Below are 16,742 nucleotides of genomic sequence, written 5' to 3'. Positions count from 1 at the left end.
GCAGAGGCAGCGGGATGGGGGGCACAGCGCTTTAATGGTGCGGGCGGTCTCAGGCACAGCGGGCGCTCCTCACTCGCGGTGCGTCTTCCCCGGCTCAGCTGGCGGGCCCTCCCTGCGGAGAGAGGCAGCGTGAGCGGGGGGCACCTCCTGGGATACAGGGGTCTGGAGGGGGGCACATATGGGGTCGTGCTGGGCTGGGTACACTGGGCTGGTGGACACTCGGGGGGTGCTGAGGGGGGCATGGCCTGGGGGGGACACACGGGGGGTTCACTGGTCTGGGGATGGGTGGGGCATGTACTGGGGTGTACTGGGATGGGGGTATAGCACAGGGGAACACATGGGGGGTTCACTGGTCTGGGGACGTGGAGGCCATGCACTGGGAGGTACTGGGATGGGGGCATAGCTCAGGGGGACACACGGGGGGTTCACTGGTCTGGGGACGTGGGGGTGGGGGGGCCATGCACTGGGGTGTACTGGGAGGGGGGCATAGCACAGGGAGACACACGGAGGGTCCACTGGTCTGGGGACATGAGGACATGGGGGCCATGCACTGGGGTATACTGAGGTGCCCGGAGGCCACACTGGTCTGGGACATGGTGGCGGGGGGGGACATGCACTGGAGCACACTGGGCTGGGGACGCAGGCTGGCGTGCACCGGGCGGGGGGCTCGCACTCACCGGGGCGGGCAGTGCCGCTCTGCGGCGCCGTTGCGGCCGGCCGGGCCGGCGGGGGACAGGGAGTGGGCGCGGGGCCGGCCGCTGCCGGTGCCGGTGGCGGTGGCGGTGGCGGTGCCGGGGGGCCGGCGGGCGGCCGGGCGGTAGCAGAGAGCGGCCACGGCGCCGCCGTAGGCCCGCCAGGCCAGGCGGACGCCCAGCAGGCTCAGCCCCAGCCAGAGCAGCAGCAGCTGGCACAGCGCGGCCCGCACGTCCTGCGCCGCCCACTCGGCCGCCAGCTCCCGGCCCAGCGCGCCCAGCGCCCGCCACGGCGCCTCCCAGCCGCCCGCCGCCATCGTCCCGGCCGCCGCCGCCGCCGCCTCCTCCTCCTCCTCCTCCTCCTCCTCCTCCTCCGCCTCTGCCTCCGCCTCCCCCCGCCTCCCGCCGCCGCTGCGCTGCCGGGGCGGGGCGGGACCGCGACCGGGACCGCGACAGGGGGCATGGCGGGGGCGCGCTACTCGCGGCAGCAGTGCGTGCCGGGGGGGGCACGGGGGGAGCTGGGCGGCCGGGATCCGGCCCCGCGCCCCTTTCCGCGCCCCCCCCCCCCGGGCTGAGCGGTCCCCCCCTTCCCCAGGTACGTGCTGGGCGGCGGCAGCGGGCGGCGGCTGCGGGCGGCGGCCGTGCTGGTGGCGGGGCTGCGCGGGACCGGCGCGCAGGTGGCGGCGGCGCTGGTGCTGGCGGGGGCCGGGAGGGTCGTGCTGAGGGACCCCCGGGGGGCCGGCAGCGCCGACTGCGCCCAGCAGGTACGGGGGGAGCCGCGGTGGGCGCGGGGAAGGTGGGCGGGTGTGGGCAGGGGCACCCGGAACGGGTACGGGCACGGGTCGGCGTGCTGGGATACAGGGGGGATATGGGGGGGGGGGTCCCGGTAACGAGCGCGGGGGGGGGGGGGCTGCTGCGTGCAGGTGCAAGGTGGGGGTGCTGGCGGCAGGTTGGGGTACGGGCAGGGGGCCCGGTAACGGCTGTGGGTGTGGGTAGGGTCCCACTGATGGGTACGGGTACAGCTGGGGGTCTGGGTGTGGGTACTGCTGGGGGTCCCGATACAGGGTACGGGCACAGGTTGGTGTCCTGGTAATGGGTATGGGTGTGGGTGGGGGTCCCAGTAAGGTGTACAGGTACAGGCGGGTATCCCAGCGATGCCTACAGGTATCAGCAGGGGTCCCAGTAACGAGTCTGGGCATGAGTGAGTGTCCTGGTAACGGGTGCAGGCATGGGTGGGCGTCTCGGTGACAGGTACAGGTGTGGGCCCTAGCGATGGGTACAGACATGGGCAGGGGTCCCAGTAATGAGCACAGGCTGGGGCCCCATGCACGGGTTTGGGCAGGGTCTCCTAAGGGGCATAGGGATGGGTGAGTGGGTGGGTAATTGGTACAGGTATGGGTGCAGGTCCTGGTAATGGGCCCTATTAATAGCAGTGGGTGCGGGTATGGGCAGTGGAGGAGATCCCAGTAATGGATGGGGGGGGTCACGGTAATGGGTGTTGGTACCGCTGGGGGATCCCTCTCCCAGGTGCAGGCTGGGGGTCCCAGTAAGGGGGGTGTTGGGGGGGGGGGGGACCTGTTGTGGGCAGAGAGCCCCCACCAGCATGGGCAGCACCCCAAACCTGCGGGGGTGCCTGCTGCTGCCCACCTCGCAGTTCCTCCTGCGGGAGAGCGATGTGGGCCAGAACCGCGCCCAGGCATCGCAGCGGCGGCTGGCCGAGCTGAACCCCGACGTGGAGGTGACGGTCAGCGCCGAGGAGCTGTCGGAGGATTTCCTCGACGCTTTCCAGGTGAGCCCGACGCCCCGGCCAGGGGACACCCTGGGGTGCTGGCACCTGCTGACTGCCCTGGTGCAGGTGGTCGTGCTGACCGAGTCGCCGCTGGAGGAGCAGCTCCGCGTCGGGGACATCTGCCACGCCAAGGGCATCTGCTTCATCGTGGCTGACGCCAAGGGGCTGGCAGGGTAAGGGCGGGGGGCAGTGGCTGGTAGGGAGACCTCGGCACCGTGTGGCAGCCACGTGGCGGGGCAGGGTACGACGGCTGGGGGCTGTGTCCCCAAGGACGTTGTGTCACAGCTAGGACCTTGTTGTGATACTCCACCACGCTTGCAGTGTGGGCTTTGTCCCCGTGTCTAGCAGGGATGTCCCGTGTCCTAAGCGTTGCTGCCCCAGGCACCTCCTGTCCCCTCTGAGTCCCTGTCCTGCTTGTGGGGCAGGACCCGACAGCACTTTTGGAGCTCCATGAGGCTCCCGCTTAACGAAGCCCCACCCTGTCCCTGCCCAGGCAGCTCTTCTGCGACTTCGGGGAGCGTTTTGTTGTTGACGACCCGGCAGAAGGGGACCCGCTCTGTGCCACCGTGCAGCACATCTCCCAGGTAGGAGGCTCCGTGCCACCTCCCCGCTCCCCAGCATGGTGCCCCTCCAGCTCCACAGCTTTCCCTGAGACACTTCAGTGGCTTGATGTTACCTCGATCGGGTTCCCCGTGCTCACCTCTCCCCCTGCTCAGGGCAACCCGGGGATCGTGACGTGTGCGAGGTCACAGGGGGGACACGGCCACCATTTCAGTGATGGTGACCTGGTGACGTTTTCCGGCCTGGACGGCATGACGGAGCTGAACGGCTGTGAGCCCTGCCCCGTGCGTGTGCTGGGTGAGTGCCTGCCAGCCTCGGGGGGCTGCAGCGGGTCCCCGGTGGTGACCGTGGTGCCCGTCCCCTCCTCTCTGTCCCAGATACCTTCAGACTGGAGATCGGTGACACGAGCGCCTTCTCACCCTACCGCTGCGGAGGCCAGGTCTTGCAGGTGCGATTGCGCCAGGAGCACTCGTATGTACGTGTCCCCCCCTGCCCCACCGTGCTGCCTCCCAGGTGGCAGGGAACCTAGAGTTGGTTCCGTGCCCCCAAAAAGCTCCCGTCCCCACGATCCCTGCACGGTGCCGGCAGGAGTCCCTGCGCCAGGCGCTGGCGATGCCCAAGATCCCAGTGAGAAGCTCCACGGAGCTGCAGCGCAGCCGCAGCCTTCACGCCGCCTTCCGGGCTCTGCACGCCTTCCGTGAGGAGCGGGGCCGCCTGCCCCAGCCCCGGGCACCGGTGAGTCCTCATCCTGACCCTTCCCAGCCCCTCTGGCCCTCCTGCCCCTCGCCGGGGCTGCCCTCGTCCCTCTTCCCCCAGGCGGACGCTGAGCGGGTGCTGGAGCTGGCGCGGAGCCTGGGCGCGCAGCTGGGTCCCCTGGACGAGGATGTCGTGCGAGCGTTCGCCAGCGTGAGCGCGGGGGACCTGTGCCCCGTGGCGTCCTTCATAGGTGCCCTGGCTGCCCAGGAGGCGCTGAAGGTGAGCAGCTGGGGACAGGGACCCACCACGGGGTCCCGCACGTGGCAGGCCAGCCCGCACAGCTCGGCACGGCTCGGCACGGCTGTCCCGTGGTGCTCGGTGGCCACGAGAGGGCACCTGCTGCCTGCCTGGGGACACCGTGCTCCGGCTGCAGAGCGAAGCGGAGTGCTCCGTGTGGGGCGCGGGGAACCCCACTGGACACGGAGCTGACAAGGCCCCACTCACCCCAGGCCATCACGGGGAAGCTCCTGCCCCTGGACCAGTGGTTTTACTTTGACGCCTTAGAGTGCCTGGCCGTGGAGGGGGCTGCAGGACTGACGCAGGAGGACTGCGAGCCCGTGAGTCCCTGCAGCTGCCGGGTGCTGAGAGTGCTGTGGCTGGTCCCGCTCACGCGGCCCCCCCCTCCCAACAGAGGGGATCCCGCTACGACGGCCAGATCGCCGTGTTTGGGGCCAACTTCCAGGAGGAGCTGGGCCGCCAGAAGTACTTGGTGGTGAGCAGGGTGTGGGGCAGGAGAGATGGCGAGGCACCTGAGCGGTGCGCGGAGCTGCAGCAGCGCTGCCCCAGCAGGTGGGGGCCGGTGCCATCGGCTGCGAGCTGCTCAAGAACTTTGCCATGATGGGGCTGGCAGCGGGGCCGGGCGGGGATATCACCGTCACCGACATGGACACAGTCGCAGACTCCAACCTGCATCGACAGTTCCTCTTCCGTGCAGCGGATGTGTCGGTGAGCTCCCACTCGTCCCACGGGTGCCCCAGGGCTGGGTGTTCCCTGGGGACCCGGGAGCTGTCCCCCCGCTCTGCGCCCTTGTAGAAGCCGAAAGCGGAGGTGGCCGCTGCAGCTGTGAAGCGCATGAACCCCGATGTGAAGGTGACGGCTCACCAGAACCAGGTGGGGCCTGGCACCGAGCAGCTCTACGGGGACGACTTCTTCCAGCGGCTGGACGGCGTTGTCAGCGCCGTGGACACGCTGGATGCCCGTGAGTGCCGGGGGCAGGGGCAGAAGGAACCGAGACCCCCACCTGTCCCTGCGGCACCGGGGCAGACATGCTGCCCTCGCTGCCTGCAGGCGCCTACTTGGAGACGCGCTGCATCCGCTCCCGCACGCCGCTGCTGGACTCGGGCACAGAGGGGGCACGGGGGAACGTGGTGGCCATGGTCCCCCCCGTGACCGAGCCACTGGAGTCGGCCACAAGCTCCACGGATGGGACCTTCCCCCTCTGCACCCTGCGGTACTACCCCCACACCATTGAGCACACGCTGCAGGTAAGGCTGCAGGTCCCTGCTCCTGGCCTTTTGTTTTCCCTTCCCGTTTCTCCGGCCCTGCAGGCAGGATGCAGCCCCAGCTGTTTCCTGCTGGGAGCCGCCGTGCAGCCCCAGCGCCTTCCTCAGGTCCCAACATCAAGCCCAGCTTGGCCTGGGCCAGGGTTCCCAGGGGGCTCCGGGCGCTGCAGCCCCGCACACCAGCCCATCCCCAGCTGTCCCCGCTGGGCGCTGTCCCATAGCAGCACTCCTTCGGAGGGGGCTGGCAGCGCATTGCGGTGCCGGGTCCCTGTGTGGGACCCGTTGCTCATCGCCTGTCCCCTCTGCGCAGTGGGCTCGTGATGAGTTCGAGGGGCTCTTCCAGCTGCCTGCGGAGAGCGTGAACCAGTTCCTGGAGTGAGTGCGGACTTGGGAGCCGCCCGGGATGGGGACCGGGGACAGGCAGCTGCGTCCCGCACGCAGCAGTGCTGCAGGCAGGCCAGCAGTGCCTGGTTTTGCAGAGAGCTGCCGGAGGAGCCGGCACAGCAGGAGGGCTTGGAGGTGCCGGAGCGAGTGTGGAGGAGCCTGCAGGAGAGGCCGCGGGACTGGGGGGACTGCGTGCGCTGGGCCCGCCGGCACTGGCAGAGCCACTACCACGACGCCATCGCCCAGCTGCTGCACACCTTCCCCCCCACGCACGTGAGCATAGCGCCTGGGGAGCTGTCCCCCACCCCCCACCCCGGCACCCTCCCCAGGAGAATCATCTCCAGGCCCGACTTCGCTTTCCCTGTGCCAGGAAACCAGCCCCGGTGTCCCATTCTGGTCGGGGGACAGGCGGTGTCCCCATCCGCTGACGTTTGACCCCAGCAATGTGAGTGCAGGGGAGAGCCGTGGGGATGCAGGGGACAAGGTGGGGTTTGGGGAGAGACGAGGGCTATGCGGTGGGTGCCGGAGCACAGCAAGGGGCAGAGCTGCCGGGGCCACCCCCCCCACCTACTCGTGGTTCTGCAGGACGCACACGTGGCATACGTCGAGGCTGCTGCCCAGCTCTGGGCCCAAACGTACAAGCTGCCATCATACAGCAACCGCGCCGCCACGCGGGACATCCTCCGCAGCATCGTCCTGCCGCCCTTCGTGCCCCAGGACGGGCTCCGCATCCCCACCACGGAAGGCACGGAGGTGGTGGAGGAGGCTGGGGGTAAGGCTGCTGCACGCCTCTGTCCCCAGGAGCTGCGGCACGACATGGGGACACGGGCCAGGAACCACAGGCCTGCTGGTGCTGGTTCTTGGCTCGTGACCCCATGTCCCCAGACCCTGGGCAGCCGATGGAGCTCACCCAGGACCTCGCCCAGGACCTGGCACGGTGGAGGCAGGAGCTAGGTGGAGGCACGGAGGAACAAGTGATGGAGCCCATCCACTTCGAGAAGGTGCCGTGGCCGCAGGGCTCAGGGCGGTGGCTGCCGTGTCCTGGGGGATGCTGACGTCCCCGCGCTCTTCCCCGCAGGACGACGACGCCCACATGGACTTCATCATGGCTGCATCCAACCTGCGTGCAGAGAACTACGGCATCCCCCCCGCCAACTGGCTGACGGTGAGGGGGGCGCCCCCGCGGGTCCCTGTCCCCCGCAGGGCACCCGGTGACACCCCCGCCTCCTGTTCTCAGAGCAAGCGCATCGCCGGGCGCATCGTGCCCGCCATTGTCACCACCACGGCAGCCGTGGCCGGCCTGGTGTGCCTGGAGGTCTACAAGCTGGTGTGGAGATGCCAGGTCCTCAGCTGCTACCGCAACAGCACCCTGTTTCTGTCCGAATGCCTCCTGCTCCGTGTCAAGCCCCAGCAGCCCCCCACCTACTGGGTAGGACCCTCTCCCCCGGGGTGCCTAGCAGCCCCACGGCCAGCTCCGTGGCTGCGGCAGCCGCTTGCAGCTGGCTCACCAAAAGCAGCTGCGGCAGCCGGCGAGCAGCTGGCACCGGTCCCGGGGCTGCAGGGGGAGCGGGGCCGGGGTTCCCCCCAGCTGCCGGAGGGGGAAAGCGGGGCAGGGACGGGGGCAGGCCCAGATTGGGACCGTCTGGGCGATAGAGGCCCCTTTGTCTGGGGGTTTATGGCGTGCGAGGCAGCCCTTCCTGCGCGGCAGGAAGCGCCGATTGGAACCAGATTGGCCCGGGGGGCCCAGGGCCGGGGGCAGGAAGAGGGGGAGGGAGGCGCCTCCAACGCCTCCGCGCCGTCTCCAGCTTGGCTTCGGGCTGCCCAGCCGGGCTGTGGCCTCACCGCGCCTGCGCCCCGCTATCCGCGGGTGCCCAGCCCTGTGCCTCAGCCTCGGGGTGTCCTGGCCATGGTTGGCACCGTCCCTGGGCGGAGGATGCCGCTCTGTGCCCTCTGGTCCCGGCACCCCTACGTCGACCGCCAGCACCTCTGTGTCCCAGAGCCAGGACACGCGGCGTGACGTCTTCTGCTCGGCTGTGGCAGGAGCACAGGTCCTACGGCTTGGTGGTTGGCAGTGCCACCCAGTACCGAGAGCACACCCAGGGCTGGTGGCCTTGGCGTGGGTGGTGTTCGCAGTGCGGGGATGGGGTTTGCACAGTGCCGGGACGGGAGGTCAGCCTGGTCCGTGGTGCCGTAGTGCAGATGGGGTTAAGCCCTTTCCGCCTGGAGCAGGTGAGAGTAGCAGCTCGGTGCCAGCAGCCTGGTGCCAGCAGCCTGTCGTGGGGACGGGGCCAGGGCCAGGGCTGGTGCTGCCTGCAGTGGGGGCAGATGGCAGGGCGGCCGTGCCAAACAGCGTGGGGCCGCATCCTGCGCTCAGCTCCCTCAGGCCAGAGCCGGGGTCACAAAGCCCTGGGAGCCACAGACACAAGAAGAGGCGATTGTGTGGGGCTGGGCAGCACTTCAATGGGGCTTTGTGCATCTCTCGGGGCCCAACCCTGGCCGCAGCAGTGCCGGGGTGGTGGCTCTGTCCCTGCCCTGCTGTACTCAGCCCCACACTCCCCTTGCAGTACCGCGGGAAGGAGTGGAGCTGCTGGGACCGGCTGGAGGTGCGGGCTGTCGGGGCAGACGGGCAGGAGATGACGGTGGAGGAGCTGCTGGACTGGCTACAGGTGAGCGCAGTGCCGGCCGCCCCGCTGTCCTGGGGCTGCGTGGGGCCAGACCCTGACACCCGGCTCTGCTCTTGCAGAGGGAGCACGGGTGGACGGTGAGCAAGCTGCTGCGAGGCACCACAATGCTGTATGACTGGGAGGACGACGACGAGACGCAGGCGCGGCAGCGGGCGCAGAAGTAAGCGCCCCCCCCCTCCTCACCATGCCCCGGTCCTGCTGGGTGCCGGGGCCCCTGTCCCTCCTGAGCCGCTCCAGCTGCAGGGTAAACATCCTGCTGCCGGCAGCGCTTCCCACGCTGGACCCTCGCCTGGCCCCCAGCCACAGGGGCTGGGGAGGGGGCCTGGGACCAGCCAAATGTAGCTTCCCCAGCCTGGGGGGCCCAAGCAGGGTTCGGGGGATGAGCTGCGCCCAGCCCACTTTTCCTTCCCCTGCTGCAGGCTGTCGGATGGCATGGAGCGTGCCGGGGCACTGCGGCAGCTGGAGTTGCAGTACCTGTGCAAGGGGGACAAGGAGGAGGAGTGCCCCCCGCTCCTCTGCATCCTGCCCTGAACCCAGGGGAGGTCATGCACCAGGGGGGTGCCCGCACACCCCCCTCAGCACCGCCGGCCCCATGCAATAAAAGCTGCAGGACAAGCTCTGCTGCGTGGTCTCTGTGTTGATGCCAGCACCCTGCGCTAGCAGGCAGCCCGATGCCCTCTCACCCCTCATCGGCGCTTCAACCCCACAAACGCTGCTGTGTCCATACCATACAAAACTGGGGTTTATTTACAGCGGAGGAGGGGGCGGGCAGGGCTAGATGTAGCCGATCACGTCGTTGCAGATGATGGGCTGGCGGCTGCGGCTGTTCATGAGGGCGGCGAAGCGGTGGAAGTCCGTAGCCAGCTGGGCAATGTTGCTGTGGGACTGGTGGAAGCAGGCGCCCTTGGGCTGCCCGCCCAGCCCCAGCGGGCAGGACAGGCGCTTGGCCGGGTCACGGCTCCCCGGCCGGGCACCCTCGGCCCCTCGGGGCCGGGCCATGCTGGCCAGCTTGCGGCGCACGTTTCCCGAGAGGCTGAGCAGGAAGGCGGGCGGCGTGCCCAGCCGGCGCGAGGGCTCGGCGGCTGGCCGGTGCCGGGGCTCGGCGCCCACCTCGGGCAGGTCCATCCAGTTCTCCACCAGGTCGGCGAAGCAGTTGTCCCCCAGCACCAGGGGCTGCCGGTTGCGGCTCTGTGACAGCAGCGACACCGTCCAGTCCTGCCCATCAGCTGGCTCCAGCGCCCGCCACTGCTCCAGGCAGGCGTCCGACGTGGATTTGGGGCGGGCGCGGCGGGCGGGCGCGGGGCCCCCGGCGCCGGCGGAGAGCTGGTGCGCCCGGTGGCAGGGCGGCGGGTGCCGCCGCAGCACCGTCACCTCCTCTTCTCGCCACGTGCCCCCCGACGTCTCCGAGTAGCCCGAGTCAAACTCCAGGCTGCGCTCGCTGGCGGGGGGCGAGCGGGCGGCCAGGCCCCCCTCGTCCTCCTCGCTGCAGGCCGAGCTGGGGCGCTGGGGGGCGGGCGGCCCGCGGGGGTCATGGGCAGCCGGCCTCGTGCCTGGCATGTGCTCCCGGCAGCGGCGCTGCAGGGAAAGGGCAGGTCAGCGCCTTCGCCCCCGCGCCGCGCAGGGGACGCAGGCCTCGGCTCGCCCGCAGCCCCGGGCCCCGCTTTCCTGCGGCTGCGGCGCGGAGCCGGGCGGCGTGCAGCGGCACGTCGGGTGAGCAAGCAGCCGCCCGGCCCCGGCCGTGCCTGCGGGAAATGACACAGGGCCGCGGCACGTAGCAGCCCCCGCCGCCTCGGCGCTCCCCCCGTGCCGGGACGCCACGGCCTGCGCCCCCCGGCCTGGGGACCCCCGAAGAGAGCGGGGTTGGAGGGGTGCTTGGGGGGGACGGGGACACCGGGAGCCTTGTCGGGGGGTTGGGGGGGGGGGGCAGCGGACGGAGCGCTCCGTCCCCGCGGCCGGGCCGCTCCTCTTTCTCGAATTCCTATTGTCTGCACCCAAAAGCAGGGTGTTCCGTCCGCTTTCCTCTCGCGGAAAGCCAGGCGGGCAGGGCTGGCTGGCTGCGGCCCGGCCCGCCCCGCGGAGCCGCTCGCCCGGCAGCAGCGCCCCGGCCCCGCAGCCCCCGGCCCGGCCACCGGGTAGCGGCCGGGACGCCCTGTCCCTGGGGTCCCCCCGCGGGGTGACAGCCCGGCCCGGCCCGCCCCGCTCCCCCCGGCCCGGTGTCCCCGCGCTGCTGTCACCCGCGGCGCCGCGCCCTGACACCCGCCGCCGCCGCCCGGCCCCCCCCGGTGCCCGCCGCGGCACTCACCGGCTCGGCGCGGCGCTGGCCGAGGCCGCCGTCCAGGCGGGCGCTGTGCATCCCCGGCCCGGCCCCGGCCCCGGCCCCGGCCCCGGCCCCGGCCCCCGCCGGTGCCGCTCCCGGTGCCGGTCCCGGTGGCGGAGCGGCCCCGCGGAGCGCGGCTCGGCCCCGGCTCTGCCGCCAATGGGAGCCGCCGGGACGCGAGCCCCGCACCGGCCCCGCCCCGCCCCGCCCCGCCCCGCCCCGCCGCCCCGGGGCCCCGCTCGGCCCGCCCGGGCACGACCCGCGGTCCCGGCCGGGAAACTCCAGCGCGGAGCCAGCGCCTGCTCGGCGGAGCCCCCGCCCCGCTTCGCGACCCCGACGGGGAGAAGCCGCCGCCGCTGTTGTCGCGGTTCCCCGGTTCCCGGTTCCCCGGCGGCGAGGCGGTGGCAGCGCGGCGATGCCGTGTCCCCCGCCCCGGGGCTGGGCCGGGAGCCGCGGTGGCCGGCGTGACGCCGGGCGTGGGTGGTGCCGGGCACCCGTAGCAACGGGCCCCGGCTTGTCCCAAACAGCCGGCGAGCCATGGGTGCGCGCGGACGCCTCGCCTTCCTCCTCCTCCTCCTCCTCGGTGCCCCAGGTAGGGCCGCGGGGCTCCGGAGGCACCCCCAGGGAGACCCCGAGAGGAGGGGGACACGGGACAGGGTCCCCAAGGGTGCCCTCATGTGCCAAGCCCGGGCTGGGCACGGGGACAGCAGCTGCCCGGCTGGCTTCAGAGGCTGGGGCGCCTCTGGGGTGCCTTGGGGACGTCTTTGGGGTGCCATCGGGGTGTCCCAGAGGGCTACCCAGGGCGGTGCTGGGACGTCCCCAGCAGGCTGGGGTGACACTCGGTTCTTTCCAGGGACGTTTGTAAGGCCGGCAGGTGAGAACGGCAGGGCCACCGTGCCCATGGGGATGCCGGGGGGCAGGCCCCCGGTCCCCGAGCGTGGCCAGGTGAGCCACCGGCAGCGACGTGATGTGGGGCCGGTCCCCGCGGTGTCCCGCCAGCCCTGCCTGACCTGCCCCGCGTGGTGACCCTGAGCGAGGACGCGGCGCCGGGCACCCGCGTGGCCGAGGTGACCGTGTCCTGCAGCGCCGTGCAAGGCAGTCCCAATGTCACTCTGGTGCGCGTCGAGCCCGGCACCCCCACCGACCCCACCGTCACCCCACGCACCACTGAGCCTGGCCACCCTTTCAACCCCATCGCCATCAGCACCGTCGGCGTGCCCGCCACCACCTTTCGGGCAGAGGTACGGCCGCGGCACACGGTGCGTGGCGGGAGCCTGCGGGGACCCCGCTGGGCACCGTACCCTCGCGGCAGGTGACGCTGCGTGCCGGCGCCGAGCTCGACGCCCGCCGGGTGAACCAGTACGCGCTGGCGCTGCGCGCTGCCTGCCCCGGCGAAGAGGAGGTGACGAAGTGGCTCTTTGTCTGGGTGACGGCGGGACAGGCGCTGCGCTGTGACGCCCCGTTCGCCAGCGCGGGCGGGGACGTGGTGCGGGTGCCGGCGGACGTGGCGCCCCGGGCCCCCCTGCACATGGTGCTGCCGCAGCCGCTCGGCGGGCTGACGGTGAGTGCCTGCAGCCCCCTGTCCCGCGGCCCCTGCCAGCGGGAGCCACCCCTGGGGACTGTGGGGCGCAGGGACAGGGCTGTGCGCTGTCCCCCTGCAGTTCCGGCTCAGAAATGATGGCACGCCGCTCACGCTCACCCCACGGGGCCTGGTGCTGGCGCCTGCCAGCGGCTTCAGCCCCAGCAAGGACACCCAGGTGGGCACCAGCATCCCCTGCTGTCACGGCACCGCCACCTCCCTTGCTGGCACTGCCCGCAGCTCTCGGCATCCTCCTCCCATGCCCCAAGAGCGCTCCAGCCCTGTTCCTCTTCCTGTCCCCATCCCCAGCTCCGTCCCCTTCGGCATCCCATCCCCATTCATGCCCCTGTTTGTACTCCTGTCCTGATCCCCATCCCTGTCCCCATTCCCATCCCCATTCCCGTCTCCTTCTTGGCCTCATCTCCATCTCCGTCCCTATTCCTGTCCCTATTCCTCCATCCCAAGCCCCATTCACGTCCCTCTCCATCCCCAGTCCTATCTCTGTCCACATCCCCATCCCCATCCCCATCCCCATCCCCATCCCTGCCTTGCCCATCCCTATATCTGTCTTCTCCATCCCTGTCCATCGCTGTCCCTGTCGCTGTCCCCGGTGCCACCCCGGGCTGTCCCCTGGCACTGCCCGCAGACCTTCAGGCTGGAGATCGAGGTGACGGACCGGCACGGGCACAACTGCAGCGGGGCTGTGACAGTGGAGGTACTGCCGTCACACCGTCCCCGTGTCACCATCCTGTGAGTGGGGCTGGGCTGGGCGGGGGGTGCTGGTGGCACCAGGCCATGCCACGCTGCCACCTGTCCCCGCAGGGAGCCGCGGCAGGATGTGACGGTGCCCGAGGGCTCCGGCCCCTTGGAGGTGGTCACGCAGGTCCACGCCAGCGGTGACAACGTGCGCTACGCCATCCTTTCTCCCACGGTGCCCGCGCTCTTCACCATTGACGAGGGTGAGCGGGGGGGCACTGGGGGACACCTAGGGCCACCCTGTCCCCATCCCCGTGCCTGACAGAAGGCTGCGCCACCTCCCGCAGTGACGGGCGTGATCCGCAGCACGTGCCGGCTGGAGGTGGCCCGCGTGCACCTCCTCGTCCGGGCTTACAACGCGCTGCAACCTGCCGACCAGGCCACCGCCACGATCAATGTCACCGTGCAGGGGAGGGACCGGCAGGCACCATCCTGCGTCCCAGCCCTCTACGTGTACGGTTTGGGGGGGGGATGCCGGGAGGGGAATGCTCCTCTGTGCCCCGGGCATGGAGCTGAGCCACCGGCCGCCCCACTGCAGGACCCAGGTGCGTGAGACGGTGTCCCCCGGCAGCACCCTGGTGACACTGAGGTGCGCCAGCCCCGCTGGTGCTGAGGGGTCCCTGAGCTACGCCCTGGAGGGGCCCCCAGGCTCCCGCTCCCGCTTCCGCATGGAGGGGCCACGGCTGCAGGTGAGCGGAGCTGGGGCTGGCGAGCCCCTCATGGGGGCACAGGGACCCTCCAGCACCTTCCATCGGGCTGGGCACGGCATGGCAGCGGCTCTGGGGGACACCCAGCCCTACGGGACATCGTGTCTTGGCAGGTCAACACCACCCTGGACTATGACTCGCAGGCAATGGCTGCTCTGGGCTTCCAGCTGACGGCCACCGTCGTGGTGACGGCCGGGGGACAGCCCCCGCGGAGCAGTGAGTGCCCACATCCCCTGTGCCCCGGGGGAGGTCAGAGTGGGGTGGGCAAAGCCCTTTTGGACTCTGCAAACAACAGACAGCAGAGGAAGTGCTCCTCTCCTGTGGCCCCAGTGATGCTTCCTCCAAAGGCGCACAGCTGGTAGCACTGCCCCCATGTCCCCAGCGGAGCGTGCCCAGCGCGGGGCGGGTTGTGGGACGGTGCAAGCGCGGCTGAGCCGCCGTGTGCCACGCAGCCCGTGTGCCTGTGCTCGTGACCGTGACACCCGTCAACGAATTCCCACCGGAGTGCCCCCGAGGCCTCACCTTCACCGTGCTGGAGACGGCGCCTTTCGGCAGCGTCGTGGGGTATGTGAATGGCACTGACCGCGACCACCCGCCGGACAGCCTCGAGTACAGCCTCGAGGGGGGCTCCAGCCCCGCGCAGCCCTTCTCCATCGACACGCACAGCGGTGAGCACCTGTCCCCTTCCCCAGCCCCTGTGCCCCCCCAAGCACCTGCAGGTGCCCAGCACTGACGCCGCCCCACAGGCGAGATCCGCGTGGTGGGTCCCCTCGGCTCCCCGCCGCGCGTGAGCTACCGGCTGCCGGTGCGGCTGACGGACACCCACAACGACCTGGACCCGGCGAACCGGCGGAGCCGCCTGTGCAACATGGCCGTGCACCTGCAGGTGTGAGCACGGTGCCGTGTCCCCGTGTCCGCCCCGGGGTGGGCTCCAGGCTGCGCGTCTCTCCCGGGAGCCGGGCAGGACGGAGCAGGGCCACCTCCGCTCCCCGCAGGCCGTGCCTGAGCCGCGGTGCACCCCCGAGGTGCAGGAGCTGTGGATCACGGCCGGGAGAGGCAGCCGGCAGCCCGTCATCCACCTGGCGTGCTGGGGTGACCCCGACACCACTGCGCTGTCCTACGCCATCATTGGAGGTGAGGAGCGGCCCAGCTGCAGTGCCAGCCCTGTCCCCTCTCCTCGGCCATGGCGCTGAGCGGACCCTCTCGCGCAGGCAACGAGGACGGACGCTTTCGGCTGGATGGGAGCGCCCTCTCCTACGTCCCTGATGGCCTGGCCGAACCCCGCACCTTTGTGCTGCTGGTGGAGGTGTGGGGCGGCCCTGGGGCCCCCCGCCGCAGCACGGTGGTGGCGCTGGTGGTGCACGTCACCCCCCGCAGCACCACGGTGCCAGCCAGCACCACCGCCCGGCACACGGTGAGCGGTGCCCTGCGGCCAGCGTCCCCTTGTCTGGGAACGGCCCCCGGCCCTCCTCACCCCCGCATTCGCAGACGCCGCGGAAGAAGCCGCTGGTGGTCACGCGGACGGAGGCGGTGTGGCGCCCGCCGGCCTGGTTTGTGGCCGTGCTGACCGTGTCTGGTGTCCTGCTCCTGGCCAGCCTGAGCTGCCTGGCTCGGAGCCTTGTGTGCAGGTGAGTCCCAGCCCATGGCATGGCACGGCATGGCGCGGCACGGCGAGGCCGGGGCTCACAGCTGCTTTCTGCTCCTCCCGCAGCAGCCGAGCCCCCAGCAAGCTGCTCCTGGGTGAGAGGTGGGTGCCACACAGCCGGGTCGGTGGCACAGGCTCCTGTAATGTCCCTGCAGCCAGGCAGGGAGATGTGGCATCGGAGGGGTGTTTAATGTCGCCCAGATTTGGCTGTGGTCTGTGGGCTGCCTTTGCCCAAGGGTGAGGGCGCAGCTCTGACCCTTAGGCACAAGGATGGCGATTTTGCCAGGGGACAGCCGTGCTGGTGCCCAGGCTGGAGCAGGCAGTGGGGGGGTGGCACAGCACAGCATGGGGCTTGCTCCCAGCACCAGCTGGAAGAAGGGATGACGAGGGGTGAGAGGCTGCGCAAGGAGAGCCCGAGGGGTCACTGGAGCTGGCCCAGCCTGCACTGGACACCTGCACGGCAAGGAGGAGGCACGCCAGCCCTGGGGGACAACAGCCACCTCCAGCCGCGTCACTCAGCCACCCCGCGATGCACGGCGGTGGGAGCAGAGACAGCCTGTGGTTGGTGAGGTTGGGGACGTGGTGCTTGGCGGGTGTCCCTGACAGCGTGCCCTCCCCTCTCCCCCAGCAGCTCCCGGGACGTGGCTGAGCGGAGTGGGGGCCGGGAGGAGCAGGGCCGCCCCCACGCCGGCCGCCTCTCCCTGCTCCACACAGGAGCCATCTGACGGCCGTGCCCAGGACCCGTGTGAGTGCTGTCCCCGCCGTGCCCTGGGGCTGGACGTAGGGGCAGCACCCGGCAGGCACCGGCTGAGCACCGTCTCCATTTCAGGCACCGGCAGGGACCGGCTCTTCCACGGCCTCACCGGGGCACAACGCTGGATCTGAGCCCAAGCAAGGGAGCACCCAGCGCCCGGCAGGGAGCCCGCCTGTCCCCTGGCCCCGCTCCTGTCCCCTGTCCCCACACACGGGGCTCGGCCAGCACCGGGCCAATAAATAGCGGTGGCACAGCTGCCCCGTGCCGCCGCGAGTGCTGCGGGGCGCTTCACGGTGGGCTGTCCCGCCGGTGGCCGTGCCGTTCGCGCAGCGGTGGGGGTCACCAGCCCGGTCCCCACGGGACCACGCTCCCTGCGGGGCCTGGCCCTGCGGTACGCGTGCCGAGGGACGCGGCGGGGCCTGTGGCGGCCGTGGCAGGGCCCGCGAGGCTCCTGGCCGGGACCAGGCAGGGTGCCAGCAGGCAGGGGCGCGGGCTGAGGTGCGAGGCACCCTGGGTCGCTTAATTAGTCCGGGCAGTGATTAGCACACGGGTCGCTTAATTAGTCCGGGCAGTGATTAGCACATGGGTGGCACACGGCTGAGGGGCGGCGAGCCCT

The 16,742-nt window shown here is 71.1% G+C and overlaps 4 protein-coding genes across 4 annotated transcripts; 2 read left to right on the top strand and 2 right to left on the bottom strand.

Annotated features, from left to right (window-relative positions):
- Nucleotides 1-15: 15 nt before the first annotated feature.
- TCTA (T cell leukemia translocation altered) lies at nt 16-1,040 on the bottom strand. The gene is made up of 2 exons (XM_040568992.1): nt 678-1,040; nt 16-112 (listed from the first exon to the last, which is right to left on the bottom strand). Exons 1-2 carry the CDS (start codon nt 1,007-1,009, stop codon nt 70-72), a joined length of 375 nt encoding a protein of 124 aa, XP_040424926.1. The 5' UTR covers nt 1,010-1,040; the 3' UTR covers nt 16-69.
- Nucleotides 1,041-1,153: 113 nt separating this feature from the next.
- Nucleotides 1,154-8,985, top strand: UBA7 (ubiquitin like modifier activating enzyme 7). Its single transcript, XM_040569116.1, has 24 exons — nt 1,154-1,182; nt 1,288-1,456; nt 2,347-2,481; nt 2,548-2,654; nt 2,975-3,065; nt 3,198-3,339; nt 3,420-3,517; nt 3,631-3,777; nt 3,859-4,017; nt 4,248-4,355; nt 4,430-4,510; nt 4,588-4,743; nt 4,831-4,996; nt 5,086-5,282; nt 5,611-5,675; nt 5,780-5,957; nt 6,055-6,129; nt 6,270-6,456; nt 6,570-6,685; nt 6,763-6,849; nt 6,922-7,113; nt 8,249-8,350; nt 8,428-8,528; nt 8,788-8,985. The coding sequence occupies exons 1-24, from the start codon at nt 1,154-1,156 to the stop codon at nt 8,897-8,899; spliced, it is 3,000 nt and encodes a 999-aa protein (XP_040425050.1). The 3' UTR covers nt 8,900-8,985.
- Nucleotides 8,986-9,092: 107 nt separating this feature from the next.
- INKA1 (inka box actin regulator 1) lies at nt 9,093-10,745 on the bottom strand. The gene is made up of 2 exons (XM_040568987.1): nt 10,671-10,745; nt 9,093-9,943 (listed from the first exon to the last, which is right to left on the bottom strand). Exons 1-2 carry the CDS (start codon nt 10,719-10,721, stop codon nt 9,143-9,145), a joined length of 852 nt encoding a protein of 283 aa, XP_040424921.1. The 5' UTR covers nt 10,722-10,745; the 3' UTR covers nt 9,093-9,142.
- A 542-nt stretch (nt 10,746-11,287) lies between these two features.
- Nucleotides 11,288-16,381, top strand: CDHR4 (cadherin related family member 4). Its single transcript, XM_040568986.1, is given in 18 exon segments — nt 11,288-11,559; nt 11,685-11,926; nt 11,998-12,246; nt 12,347-12,442; nt 12,911-13,014; nt 13,087-13,223; nt 13,308-13,473; nt 13,559-13,709; nt 13,841-13,943; nt 14,180-14,395; nt 14,474-14,613; nt 14,723-14,861; nt 14,939-15,141; nt 15,216-15,355; nt 15,439-15,474; nt 16,004-16,060; nt 16,062-16,117; nt 16,202-16,381. Coding segments are annotated over 18 exon segments (2,490 nt in total). The 5' UTR covers nt 11,288-11,360; the 3' UTR covers nt 16,258-16,381.
- The last annotated feature ends 361 nt before the right edge of the window (nt 16,382-16,742 follow it).

Source organism: Cygnus olor, chromosome 10 (assembly GCF_009769625.2).
Source record: "Cygnus olor isolate bCygOlo1 chromosome 10, bCygOlo1.pri.v2, whole genome shotgun sequence".
NCBI lineage: Eukaryota > Metazoa > Chordata > Aves > Anseriformes > Anatidae > Cygnus > Cygnus olor.
This window is presented reverse-complemented; position numbering and strand designations above follow the sequence as displayed.

Bases quoted from the DNA above. Each gene is read 5' to 3' on its own strand.
- TCTA (XM_040568992.1), bottom strand. From the start codon at position 1,009: ATGGCGGCGGGCGGCTGGGAGGCGCCGTGGCGGGCGCTGGGCGCGCTG. The intron at 113-677 runs GTGAGTGCGAGC...CTCTCTCCGCAG, and splicing joins GAGCGGCACTGCCCGCCCCG to GGAGGGCCCGCCAGCTGAGC.
- UBA7 (XM_040569116.1), top strand. From the start codon at position 1,154: ATGGCGGGGGCGCGCTACTCGCGGCAGCA. The intron at 1,183-1,287 runs GTGCGTGCCGGG...CCCCTTCCCCAG, and splicing joins GCGCGCTACTCGCGGCAGCA to GTACGTGCTGGGCGGCGGCA. The intron at 4,511-4,587 runs GTGAGCAGGGTG...CTGCCCCAGCAG, and splicing joins GCCGCCAGAAGTACTTGGTG to GTGGGGGCCGGTGCCATCGG.
- INKA1 (XM_040568987.1), bottom strand. From the start codon at position 10,721: ATGCACAGCGCCCGCCTGGACGGCGGCCTCGGCCAGCGCCGCGCCGAG. The intron at 9,944-10,670 runs GTGAGTGCCGCG...CTTTCCCTGCAG, and splicing joins GCCAGCGCCGCGCCGAGCCG to CGCCGCTGCCGGGAGCACAT.